Below are 14,285 nucleotides of genomic sequence, written 5' to 3' on the forward strand. Positions count from 1 at the left end.
TTTGGTCTACATCAAAAGTCACGGGCCCCCTCGGGGGATGTAAACTGAAGCTAGAGACGGACGGTTTCTTCCCGACCACTAAACAGGCACCAGAATGCCTGCTGTCGCCAGTGTAGTAAAGTACATGACGTGATGTTACTTCTTCAGGTTTTCCAAAATATGTCTGGGGTAGAGAACGTGGATAAGACAGGACACGTCCTACATCTGCCATCCGTTCCTGCGTCGGGGTGGGTGTTCTGTGTCCGTCAGTCTGACTGTACAATGTCGTCGATCTACAATTTCACCAGTGGTGAGTCAGTCGAAGGTAATTATTTACATTGACTTTACACGTTGCTCGTTGTATGGGACATGCCCTGGCTGTCGGACATTTTAAGTTGCGTTGTGATTTTGTTTTGTTTTACCGTTATATCCCATTGTTGCCTTCTCCCATTACATACAGTCTTTGATTTCATCTTTTAGAAAGGTAAATCTCTTTGATTTCAAAGTGTGAACAGATCCAAAAAGCATTATACTTACTCTACTAACAGTAATCGTAATCTAGCCTGTAGTGACTGATGGTGAGAATTCATAGCAATATTAGACTCGTTCCAGTTACCCATCAGGCTAGCTATTCTCGAAACGTTCGTAGCCCTAAGAACTTCTTAAGCCAATTCTCAACACATTGGCTACGATCAAAGTTAAGAATTCTTATAAGGGCCCTGCTTATTATAGCTTGTGACGACAGACAATGCTTGACGCGAACCTTATCTGAAATTATGAATATTTTGCTTTGCTCTAAATCTGCGCTGTGCTAAACCTTTCTGTCTGTCTGCCTATATAGTGTAGTATCCTCTTCTTTTTTTATTTATCTCCGTTTTTCATTTGTCTATGCTACCATGAAACTTGGCGAAATGGCGGTACTGAATTTGTGATGTGATTGCGGCATCGAATAAAGAATATAACACAAAGTCAACGTTCATTTGAGTTCATTTATCATTTATGTTCTGTTTTGAAACTCAAATTAGGTTCAAAATTTGCATGCATTTGAGTGTTGGTGATTGTGATGAACCAGAGGCGGGACAAACATGAAATCTGGTAAGATATTGCTGTTTATGGCAAGCTAGTATGGTAATATGGTAATATATCAACCGCCTTGTTTGAGATGTGTTTTGAAATGAAAACAATCCTTGCAACGAAAAAGTTAATTAAAACCTGCATATTGTGAAACTTTACCAAGGTTGTGGTGGTTGTTGGAGCGGATATCTGTATCGTGTTGGTGATACATGTCATGTTTCTATCTCACTCTGTCTCAAATACTCAGCACCCTTATCTTTGTATAACTTGGTGGCCATTTTCCAAATAGAATATCGGTCTTAAACCTAGGTGTTGTTTTCCCTTTACATAATGTGCCCGAAGAGGGAGGAAGCAAGATGAATCCTGCAGCTTATGTAGTTCCGATTGTCGTTATCCTCATCGTTATCATCATCGTAGTCCTAGTACTGTATAAGCGAAGAGGACAAAGGCAACGCCCCAGGTGAGTGAGTGAGTTAAAAGTTAAAGTCACTTTGGCAATATTTCAGCCATATCGTGACTAAATGAAGTTATAAATTAAAATTATTAAAAGGAAATTATAAAAATCTGTCAACGAAGGACAGTAAAACAACTAGATTCTCAGAGATAGAAATCGTAAACTAGTACTTGAATTTAAAACATTTTAACTATACAAGACGATACAATATAGAAAACCGGCTATAGATCGCCAACAACTGAAGGTAGATCACCATACTAGGGACCATTGGAACTTACAGTACATTTGCTTCCTGCATGGACCCTAGCTGGATTTACATCATCACTTCAGCTGTTAACAATTTACACACATCTAGCCATCCGTTAAAAATACACATATTCTACGATTAAGAAGGTGGGGAGTTTAAAATGACTTTGAATGATTTGGGCGGTACGTACCCTCTCAGGAGGACGATCATTTTACGCCCCAGGTGAGTATTACATATAGCGGTGATGGTTGGCCTGTCTTACCTGTTGTATACGAGTGGCGGTCGGGTAGCCTAGTGGTTAAGGCGTTCGCTCGTCACGCCGAAGAACCGGGTTCGATTCCCCAATTGGGTACACTGTGTGAAGACCATATAATATTAATTCAATAATACTTCATTTATATAGCGCCTTGTATCCATCTGACTAGCTGCTCACTGGACGCTGTATTCATAAACTGATTATTATTACCCCGGATAACGTAAGCTGCCGCTAGACGGTTAATAGTCACATGACTTATCTCACCGGGTACCCATTTTCTGCTGGGTGAACAAAGGCGATATCTGGTGTCCCCCGATGGAATGTTGATAAAGGCGGCGTAAAACCACATTCACTCGTTCTCTACTATGTATATATGTGTATGTATATGTGTGTATGTCCTTAACACAGGCTGTGTGATTGCCCTGTGGTGAGGACCATTTATACTATCAAACTAGCAGTGTTTAAACCTGTTATTGCTTGTGTGTTGCAGGGACTCTACACCGGATGAAGGAGAGGGCAAGATCATGCTGTAGAACATTATAAACCAGACACATGCCTCATGTGCCAAAATTCCACGCGCGTCTTGCTACCTTTTATGAAGGAGTTAATACGGATGAAAACCTGACGGTGAATCAACGCGCAAGTTACAGTTTGCACCTCTGGGAAAATATATGCAATTACCTGCACAAATGTCCCACTCTACTGTTACTGGCCCGGTGTAGTAGATGCACACTGTAGTTACAGTGTTAATGTGCAATAGACATGTAATCATGTCGTCATGTGACCAGGAAAATAATATTTATTGCTACTGTCCAAAAAACCCAAACCCCCTTTGTTCCATTTTTAGAACAGCAACGCTTTTCCTTTCAACCCGAATATTTTTTCTCCACTTATGACTCTATAATTATATTCTTTATTGAGACAGACAGAAGCCTATATTACAGGTCGAAATACATCTCATTTTGCCTTCTTGCGAGACCTTAGCTGTTGCTCTGCTTGGGCTGTTTAATCTAATGCAAAACCCATGTCACAACCGTGTTTACAAATCCCCCACCAATACCAGCTGGGTCTCCTTGATACTGTGAAGACCATCTCTACAGTATATATTCCAAGATAGCCATGTCAGATGCATGGTAAGTAGATCTAGTATGTTTTGTTTTGATGCATATCTAACATGATGGAAACACAGTACGTATATCTATCAACTGATCTCAGGACTCATACTAGTCGGACTCGTACAATCAACTGAGCCTTTAGTAGAGATGACCTATGGATGTGGACACGAAGGATTTTTATTTAACTTGTTCGTAATCGGCTTGTATATGTTATATAACAAATAAAAAGGCGCCCTTAAAGGCGGGTGCCTTTGGCTGATATAAGTCATCAATATTTGACAATGGTTCATAAACACTTATCTTGCCTCACACATAACTGTCGTTTTCTGATTGGCTAAGCGCTCTTCTGTTATTTTCAATGTACCCCGCTTACAAGCGAGCAACAATTTCTATGTACCCTGCTTGGAGCGCCAAACTCATTTGGTACCTCGTAGTAGTAATTCTTTATCTCGAATAACATTGAATCACGTATGATGCATGGAAATTACCGATGTTTTGCGAAGGCAAATCGATGCAAGGGAGATAACTCTACATTTTGTTTTTCTTGTCGTCGGGTACTCCATCAGATACCCGTGCTTCAAATAGTTCAAAATTACCATTGAGGTATCCGGTAAGATAAATACGTTGTACACTAGCCCCCCTCGATACCAGTGAACAACTTATAATGTACAAATGTACATGGTGTAGTCGGAGTCATACCGGGGACTCTGCTCTTTGTTAAAGATGTCTTGTGGATGGTGGAAAACGTCTTTGTTTTGTAGGTTTTATTTATCTTAGTGTATGTATGAATGTGTTTTGCACTCCTTTTTCAAATAAACTGCGTAAATACTTACAATGCGTCTTATTATCTATCTGTATCGTGTGGCTGGCAAGTTTAGTATGTTCCGCTATGATATTGCTGTGGTTGGTATCTAACTCACTAAACATTAACATGCTGACATGCTTTGCCTCACTAACACACAAGGAAACAAACAACAGCCGTTAGGAGGATAAACCTTCAATAGTCGAGCTGTTGGTGAGATACCTCGTGTTGTAGTAATAGTAGCAATTACGCACCAAGATTGGAATATACCTATCCAACCGGTTACTGTTGACAGACATCATTTGACAATGTACGGCTCGTTCGATCACCTGTTTTAGGCCAGTTGAATTTTTTTTACGTCGTACTTAGGAATATTTTACTCATATGACGACGTGCATGCGTGTGTATGTGTGGCTGCGTGTACTAGCCCACACAGCAAAAATAACTTAGTTTCCGTTCTTGCGGAAACCTAATGGATACTGGGTAATGTAGGTTTCCGCTAGGTTTCAGTATGGGGAAACAGACAATGCGAGTTTCCGCATAGTTTACAAAACTGAAACTAACGAATCCAGGTTTCAGTCAGGTTTCTACAACTGAAACTATCATTAGACCTAAGCTGGTTTTATATGTTAGCTCACTGAGATACCATACCGCAGATAAGCATGAATATCCCACTCAGACACATTATACTTACTCCGAGCCGACCAGCCCTTGTTGTACCCATTGATGCAGAGCGCCAGGAAGGGATCAACAAGTACTAAACATTTTTACACAATATCAAAGACACGCTTTACTTGTTTTCACTAATGCATATCAGCAGAAAATGTTTTCGGCATGGACGAATAGAGGACAACTTAACTCTTCTGAAAAAGATGCATTTAACCTAAATATGAATGCATTTGAGAATTATTTTTCGTGATTTGCATAAAGCTGTGTTGTTCAGCTTTCTGGTAAACTAATGCCTTTTAACATATCTTTGATAGCTTTTCAGTAATTCATAAAGGTAGGAGGGTAACGTTTCATCCGCGTTTAGTGTATATCGAAAACACACCACGTCAACATTGCCACAACATCTTTAATGTATTCCTTAGTTACACTCGGGTTCGATTCCCAACATGAGTACATTTGGTGAAGCCCATTTCAGGTGTCCCCCGCCGTGATATTGCTGGAATATTGCTAAAAGCGGCGTAAAACTAAACTCACTCACTCAACTCAGTGACACCTGTCACCTTTCAATTTCAGTTCAGTTGTTTTTTCAGTCCCGCTGAAGTGAAGTTCTTGTTTTTCATTGGTTTATGAAAATGTGTGTGTGCGTGAGTGCGTCTGTGTGTGTCTGTGTGTGTCTATCTGTGTGCGTCTCTCTCTCTCTCTCTGTTTGTGTGTGTGTGTTCTTGAATCAGTGGAATAACACTGTGGCGTCAGTACAGCTCACAATGTTTTCATGCAGAATGAATCAGGTATCTGGAAGAATATAAATTTACCCTTTCTTAAATATGTCAATCAACTTTTCAAGGTGTTCAAAACAAACGAGGGGAAAAGTCGTGAACTTCAGTCATATCTGACAGGTGCACATAATGTTCAATACACCTGTATAATAGCTTCAAATGCTGCACACGGTTTTTACTGGGCCGAAACGTCACTTCTTCATGGTGCTATCCCAGTAACATAAGCAACAAAATTATTCATTATAATTTCTGAATAAATTCATGGCAATAATTAGATCTTTTTGATATCCCCTAGTAGCATCTCAGACTCATAACAAACGTCACCCGCAACAACAACTTACAACAGTAACACGGGCAATGTGGTGACAGATTTACCTCTGACACACGTGGCCACCCCAGCAACGATCAACGGTGCTCGACCACATTGACACGTGTAAAAAAAGAGATAATTTCCTATCAGCATACAAAAATCAGTTAACAAACAACTGCAAATATGCTGGCGATATTGACGTTTAACTAACTTACCTTCCTAAGTTGTAATCTTGTCGCAACAGTTCTTGATCTTTACCGAAGTAATAAAGCTCTTCAGGGCCTTACAACGTGATCAGTTATGACACCACGCACTTTTGTCCGCATTCAGTCAACCATTCCCATTAGCTTACTGAGGCCTGCTCCAAGCGAACATGAGACCTGATCTCCAATGACAACAATGTAGTAATATTGTGCGTACTCCACAAACAAGTTGGGGACAATCGGAATAACGTATGACAGAGTGAGTGAGTGGTGAGTGAGTGAGAGGGTTTGGATGGGTGGGTTGGTGAGTGAGTGATTGATTGAGTGAGTGAGTGAGAGAGAGAGAGGGTTTGGGTGGGTGGGTGTGTGAGTGAGTGAGTGAGTTTGGTGTAACTGTATGACAGTAGATGCACTGACCGCCAAGTATCTTGAAGGACCCTATAACATAGCTTTTGAGTTAAAGTAAGTGTGCGATAAAGCATGCAACTTTATGGATAAGAACTTCTTGTTTATTGCAAAGAGCAACGTTTTGGTGTAGGTTCTCACACAGTTAAAAACAAAGTTAAAAACTTTATCCATAAAGCCGCACGCTATATCATTGGCTCACCAACTTCTAGAATGCCGATCGAACAATTAAAGTAATTGTGATCAGATTTTGCATAAATAATTTGAGCGAGCGAGTGAGTATGGTTTAACACGCTTTTAGCAATATCCCAGAAATATCACGGCGGGGGGCACCAGAAATGGGCTTCACACATTGTACCCAGGTGGGAAATAGAACCTGGGTCTTCGGCTTGACGAGCGAACGCTTTAACCATTAGGCTACCTCACCGTCCCTGTATTTAATGATATTTGTTAACAGCAGATGGAGTCATGCAAATTCTTCCACTTATTGATTGATCCACATGTAATAAAAAGTGACACGGTCAAGGAAAAACATGCTAAATACTAGTATGCGGACCTCCCCTTTGAAATGTTTCGTCTGCATCCTTATTACTCTGTCTTCAGACTCCCCGTTGTTCTCGGTGACCTTGGTTTGGTACCTCCTGATCTCTTGACGCAGATCAAAAGAGTGCCCGGGTTCTCCACCGAGAACATATCCCTTCTGACAATCTGGGCAATGCAGAAGGCTTGGTGGGTTCGACTAAGCAGTGCTTCCTGGCTATCTGGGCTGCGTGTAGAAGGGGCAAGGGCCCTGAGCTAATGATGAGGCTTACCAGCCTGACTGTGCCAGGATCACCAGAACCCTCTCTGCTACATTTTTATCTTAAGCTGTAAAACATAATAATTCCAATGGTAAATTTACAGAGAGCATAAGGCAACAGGGAAGGGATGTTGGAGGTGCAAGGATCAATTTCTTGTCAAAAGGTTATTTTGGAGGGGGCTAAAACATATAACCGCAACCTCTCCATGTGCTGGATTGATTACAAAAAGGCATATGACATTCTGCATACTGAAGTATCTTCATTGTATTGACCTCCCTGAGAAACTACTTAATTTACTCAAGTCTGAACAAGTCCTGAACTATTGACGTTTCCTTCATCTTGATTACTTCTCTTAGTTGGTGAAGATAAGGAACGAAGTACATTTTCAGGTCCATATATTAGTGTTTCCTTCCTTCAGTATCTATACCACGTTCTTTATGATGTGTTTATCTCCAATGTAGGAACCTGTCAGTCTAATTAAACATCATTACATAATAATCGCCCCTTGATAAAATGAACTGTTCACGTTAGCAGAGTGACTTAGTCAGTGTGTTAGGTTTAACGCAGATTTGAACAGATTTTTATTTCATATACATTAGAACTCGAATGTGTACAAGTGACTTTACCAACACCCTTGTCTTTATCTTGAACTTAAATCCTGAACTACTGACGTATCCTTCTTGATTGCTTCCGTTAGTTGGTAAAGATAAGGAACGAAGTACATTTTCAGGTTCATATATTTTTGTTTCATTCCTTCAGTGTCTATATCAGGTTCTTCAAATGTGTTTATCTACAATGTAGTAATCTGTCAGTCTAATTATGCTTTACATAATCCTTGCCCCCTTGGTAAAGTGAACTGTTGACGTTGGCAGAGTGAGTGAGTTAGTGAGTGAGTTAGGTTTAGCACCGCTTTCAACAGATTTACATTTCATGTAAATTAGATATAAAACTGCAAGCAGAAAGTTAGTTAGACGCGTGAGACGTTACGACTTTCATGAAATTGACGAGATTGGGTTTGGTACTGATAAAAGCAGAAACATCAGTAGGGTAAACTGGCATTCGAACCCGCGTTCAAATGTTCCCAGGACCTCTAAGGGACGCAACTCTGCCATTGCTTAAAACATGTTTTAAGGAATTGAGGAAGTAACCTACTTAGCATTTATCGCACAGCGTTTGCCAACAGCTGCACATGTGCAGTGCACAATTAGATCAATGTTCAAGGACGATTGGGAAAATTCGCTTTAACCTTGTCGGTGAATACAGTGGTACATGTATATACATAGATATACCATTGAAAAGGAAGAGGTTTACAATATATGATCTGTCCGTGAAGCTAGGTAAGTATTATTTCTATGTACGCAAACGGGTTGAAGACAAATAAAGAAACATCCTTGTTCTATTTGTATACGTCACTGACTCAGATAAAGACTGCACAATGGCGGCCTCGCCTACTAGGCGGACGGTAGACTAACGTTTGTGTCTGAATATTTCTAATTTGTGTAGAAGCAAATAATTCTTTTCAAACTGATAAGGAGCCCATGTGGGATCACAGACAATCTATAGTTGCTTCATTTAGTGCTTTAACATTGCAGTAAGGACTAGGCAGAGGGGAAAACAATGTTCAGGCACTGTGAAACAGACTAAGCGAAACGCTAAATGTTTGCTTTGAAAACAAATCCCAAAACCCCTAAGGTTAGATTTCTTTCTTTGTATTTCCATCGATATTGTTGCAAAGTATACGTCACCTGAATAACGCCTACCCGACACCTGGTGAAGGAAAAGGTTATATAAGCAGTTTCGAAAGCTGTCGTTATCAACACCGATATGTGCACTGATAGTTTGTGTCTGCTCGCTATCGTCTGGAAATCGTTCACTCAATACATAAAACTGAACGACTACATTTATTAAATATCATCTTCATTTATACAATTTTGATAATGCACATTTCGATTATTTGGGCCCATTTGATGTGATGGGAATAACAGAACATCAAGTATAATAGAATAATAACTAGAAAGAAGTATACTAGGCACATAAAGAAACTGTGCATACAAAAATTTAAAATCTAAATTTATCAAACCTGTGTAGACACATAAGGATTTAAACTCAGAGATTAGTGACATGTATCCAACATGCATGCACGTGCCACGTTCCGTGACGTCAGTGGATTCGTCCTTGAGACGTGCAATACGTTGTTGCACGTGAATTCCGGGAAAGAGAAACAGAGCAAATGAATGCCACACAATACTGTCACTTTGTAAGCTCCATCCCTGCCCTTGCGATCGTTCAAAAAAGTAAACGGCTATTGAAACGCATAGCATGCCAAGGCTCACGTCTGCACAACGTCATGAGGCCATTGGGATGGTCCGTGGGGGAATGTCTCAACGACAAGACGCTGCACATTTCCACTGCCACCGGAACACCATTTCTGCACTGGTGAGATGCTACCAGAAAACAAATGACGTCATCGATCGGCCACGTTCTGTACGTCCACGTGTAACAACGCCAAGACAGGACAGATGGATAAGGGTGACCCATTTTCGCCACAGGTTTCAGACTGCAGTGATGACTGCCCGAACCATCCCAGGACTTCACCGTATCCACCCCAACACAGTTCGACAACGTTTACGGTGTGGGCTACAGGGATCAGATTCTTCGACCTGTGGCAATTCCTTTTCTGCAACGTCATGGCCCTGGGTTAACATTCCAACAGGACAATGCACGCCCTCATACGGCAAGGGTTGCTATGGATTTTTTGCAACACCACAACGTTGACTTACTGCCTTGGCCTGCAATTTCACAGAATCTCTCCCCGATAGAGCATGCTTGGGACGAGATGGATCGACGTCTACGCCGTCTTCCTCATCCGCCAGATAACGTCCTTGGCCTTGCAACAGAACTTGAGAGAATCTGGCGTGACATCCCACAAGCCTTCCTTGCACGTTTGATAGGCTCTATGCGTCGTCGATGCACTGCTGTTCTCAATGCCAATAGTGGACATACCCGTTATTGAGCTTGTGACATGGTCGTTTGACCCCTGTCCCGCTTGTGGACTCGTGTGGTCATTGTGATTGACTTTTCAATTGTAATTCTCCCGACTTGCTATGGTCTCATGATCCCTCCATTAAAGTATATATGTACCTTTGACATTGTTATCGCACTTATCAACTGGGATAATATTTTGACAATGCACAGTTTCTTTATGTGGTTAGTATATTTTGATAAGTAATACCGATGTGCAGTCGGGATGGAGTTTGGGTTTTGGATGGGGGTGGTTCAGTCCTCAAAGAGTACACCGATGTCATGGACTCAAAATGTCTATCTAGCTATTCTCGAAACCCTACGAACTTATTAAGCCCATTCTTAACACATTGGCTTCGATCAATGTTAAGAATTAGGGCCACGAACGTTTAAAGAATAAGGGCCCAGGTCCTCCAACGAAACCTGGACAAATGGGATTTGTTTTATTGAAAATGCAAAACATATCATCTACAATAAATCCCAAAGAAGAAAATGAAAACTGAATATTTCTCAAACTGAACATTCGAGTAACCTAACCGACATACTCCCAGTGGAATTTTATTATATATATACTGAAAAAATCATGATTTTCTAAACAATCACATAATGCCATAAAGGATTCGTTTGTCGTATGTTCGCACATAACAAGCGTCGAGAAGGGGAAAAGTCTTCTTAAAGGTTACAGAAAGGGACGAGTGGTGACGAATGACATTCTGTAGATCTGCTGATCTTATCAATACTTCAAAGAGTCCATATGAAAAAGTCATATATATTCCAGACATCAAAACGTTATCCAACGTAATTGGTGAAGTAGACAAATTAAGCCAAATTCAGTTCTTTGACGTGTCAAATGCACTTTTTCATCCATTTCATTTAAGATGGCCTCTTAGCTTTAAGTACAATTTGAATGTCCTAACACACGAACTAGAAGTCCAATCAAATAACGTTAACAAGGAACGAGAGGAACCTGCGCTTTGTCGGTGACTAGAGAGATGGGGAATGTGACGTCACTTCCGGTGTGAGGCTATAGTATGGAATGGGTCCAGGCTGCATATCATTGGTTGAACAGAAACCATATCTTGTAACCTTGATGTTCATAGGTGGGCTTAATTGTGTCACTTTACAATTCCTTGGCAGGAACATGAGAAGACGACGCGTTGTGGCCACTGTCTCTCTGCTGTCTTTGTTGGCCTCATTCATCTCCTGGGCCTCATTAACAGATAATGTAAGTATAATAGTAAAGCAGATGATTGTAAACAGTCTATAATATGTCTGATATGAGAATTTCGATTGCACGTCTATGACATATGTTGAGGACTGTCACTAGTTCTTATATAACGTCAAGTTCTGGGTTTGAATTTGTCTGCAGCAACCCAAGCTTGTCGTAAGAGGAGACTAACGGTATCGGATCGATGTATGTCATTGGATTCCAATAAATGATCATGTTGTCAATCACTGAACTAGACATTTTCAGATATTTCTGTTGGCAGCGTTAAATAGAGAAATATAAACGTATGGTTTGAAGGTCAGAACTGACCCAAACCAAACCTGTATTTATAAGAGGCGACCAAAACAAGTGACAGTACCTGAACAGGAAAATTATGCATTTCAGATTTTATCTCCAAATGTCTATAAGAATTATGGTACGGGATATGCGGTTTTCATACTACCTTTTTGCTGTTAGTTGTTACGTAATGGTTGTTTTTCAACAACACCCCGAAATTTGTATACTTGCTTCAAAAATGTATCACAATAATGAAACGAAAATCCTCAATCTGTATCCATTGCTAGACCCTCGGTGATCTAACAGTGTAAATTGGTCGAGTAGGGGCGGTAACCGCATATGAAGCAAACACAACAGTGAAAGATATAAGAACTATTGAAACGAGTATTTGTTATCTCCTGAATGTTTATTTGGTTACCATTCTGAATAACTCTGTTTCCAATAATGCAGCGGGGCGGGATTCGTGGGTAGTTGACTGATGCATTTGGAAATGTTGCAATTATTCATTTTGGCAAATGTATTTTACATGTTACTGTTACGTTATTAGCTGTCGAGTTGTTGTTTCAACAAAAACCCATAATTGATAAATTGTGACAGAAAGGAAGACACTGAAACATAACCCTTCCAGTATCGTCACAACTTAACTAAAAATTCATAAAATAAACACGAAACAAACAAACAAGCCGAAACATCGCCCAGAATACAACACTGGCTTACATACATGAACACTGGCCAACTTGGTGACACATTTACACATTTGATCCGGAAAAAACCTGCATGTTTTGGCATCCATACCCTAGAGGCAAACTAAATCACACTGACTCCTAGAAACCCAGTCAATTTTCACTATTATATTTCAGCATTAATGGGTACAACAAGACCGGTGAGCTCGGAGTCAGTATAATGTGTCTGAGTATTTGTACTTAACTGGGGCATGGTATCTCAGTGAGCTAGCACTATAAAATCAGCTGAAGTCTGGGCTTGTATAAGCAAACACACATGCATACGCATGCACGTCGTCTTATGAGGGATATATTCTCAAGTACGACGTTAAGCCCCATGTCACCTCAAATCACAAGCACTCGCCCGCTAAATAACATGCTAACCTTCAAAGCCTTAGGTATATTTCTGATCACAACTTGCAGGTTATATGACATAAACTTGAAAGGAAAATGATGGGTAGTAATTTCACTCCGCGGCAAGAAACTCAGTCACAGCTTTGGTTACGAAATCAAAGCGAGAATATTTTGTCAATGCTATCGACAGGGCTAAGGACCAAAAGGAGGTGTACCAGATCACAAATAGACTCTTGTTCAAATATAAATCACAGGTTCTTACCAGCACTAAGTCAAATGATGCTTAAGCAAAGGACTTCTCTCAGTTCTTCCAAGACAAGATACAACTGATTCGTTAGAGTCTCGAAGCAACTCGACCTTCAAGTACAACACTCAGTGTTTTTCAAGCCCCACTCCAACCTCTGTCTAATTTTGTACCTTCAACAGAACAGGAAATTAAACAGATCATTCTGAAATCACCAGCCAAATCTTGCAGTTTGGATCCATTACCCCACGTGGTTGCTCAAGGAATGTCTTGATGAAACTGTGCCAATCATCACACACATTGTGAATCAGTCTCTTGAGCAGTCTACTGTTCCTAGTAACATGAAACAAGCCTTAGTAACGCCTTTGATAAAGAAGTCTAACCTAGATGCAGAATTTCTACCCAACTACAGGCCAGTTTCCAATTTGGCATCTGTATCCAATGTATTGGAGCGAGTTGTAACAAAAAAGGCTAAACCAACATGTTATGGCCACTGGCAACGCTGAAGTGATGCAGTCAGCGTATCGATGCCGGCACAATACTGAAACTGCGCTTGTTAGACATTTTGGAAGCTGTAGATACCAGTGGAGCTGCCATTCTTGTATTACTAGACCTAACGGCTGCATTTGACACCATCGACCAGACCATCTTGCTGCAGACCCTAAACCAGAGATTTGGTGTTGACGGCTCCGCTTATGACTGGCTGCAATCATATCTATCAGGGCGCACCTAGGCTGTGAAGATGAAGAATAGCTTGTCTATGAATGTAGAACTTCGCTATGGTGTACCTCAGGGATCCGTTTTAGGGCCGATATTATTCACCATATATACTTCATCTTTGGGAGATATAGCCCGCCGTCATGGTCTGTCCAAACATCTCTACGAAGATGACACGCAACTATATCTAGCATTCAAACCCACCGACCTGATATCTATCAGCTCGGCTTTCAGTCGGATGACACTCTGTGCAGAAGACATTAAACAGTGGATGGCTTGCCACTTCTTAAAGCTGAACAGCGAGAAAACGGAACTGATGATCTTTGGTTCCAAATCTGCCCGACAGAAGTTGAGTCTTCCATCATTTCACAATGTCATAAATCCAGCACAGGAGGCAAGGAATCTTGGATTTGTCTTTGAGTCAACTCTCTCAGCTGAATCACACATCAACTAAATATGCTGCATTTCCGATTTCGTTCTATGTTTACTTGGGTTGGAAACATGTAAACTTACTAAGGTGGGGAAACACATGTAAATTTTCAAATTTGCAAATGTTTATGTGTCCGAGATGATTTTATATTTGTTTTGTAAATATTTGAGAAATATGTTTTAGGCCATTAAGTGCCTGTACAA

At 40.6% G+C, this 14,285-nt stretch overlaps 2 protein-coding genes across 14 annotated transcripts in view; both read left to right on the forward strand.

The window, feature by feature from the left end:
• LOC124260024 overlaps positions 1–2,575 on the forward strand; it is a 31,831-nt gene extending 29,256 nt beyond the window's left edge. For 3 of the 7 annotated variants that reach the window (XM_046694264.1, XM_046694263.1, XM_046694269.1), the window contains 3 exons: positions 148–304; positions 1,381–1,513; positions 2,501–2,575. In XM_046694264.1, coding sequence (XP_046550220.1) covers positions 148–304; positions 1,381–1,513; positions 2,501–2,543 — 333 coding nt within the window. In that variant the 3' untranslated portion in view covers positions 2,544–2,575. The other 4 variants (XM_046694266.1, XM_046694265.1, XM_046694267.1 and 1 more) reach the window with 4 other exon arrangements.
• Positions 2,576–8,129: 5,554 nt separating this feature from the next.
• LOC124260022 overlaps positions 8,130–14,285 on the forward strand; it is a 138,350-nt gene continuing 132,194 nt past the window's right edge. For 6 of the 7 annotated variants that reach the window (XM_046694252.1, XM_046694251.1, XM_046694253.1 and 3 more), the window contains exons 1-2: positions 8,130–8,427; positions 11,249–11,336. In XM_046694252.1, the coding sequence (XP_046550208.1) occupies positions 11,253–11,336 (84 nt within the window). In that variant the 5' untranslated portion in view covers positions 8,130–8,427; positions 11,249–11,252. Of the gene's footprint in view, positions 8,428–11,248; positions 11,337–12,475; positions 12,499–14,285 lie in introns of all 7 variants that reach the window. The other variant, XM_046694257.1, reaches the window with a different exon arrangement.

The sequence above is a fragment of the Haliotis rubra genome, unplaced genomic scaffold (assembly GCF_003918875.1).
Source record: "Haliotis rubra isolate DU_JTF1 unplaced genomic scaffold, ASM391887v1 Scf748, whole genome shotgun sequence".
Lineage (NCBI taxonomy): Eukaryota > Metazoa > Mollusca > Gastropoda > Lepetellida > Haliotidae > Haliotis > Haliotis rubra.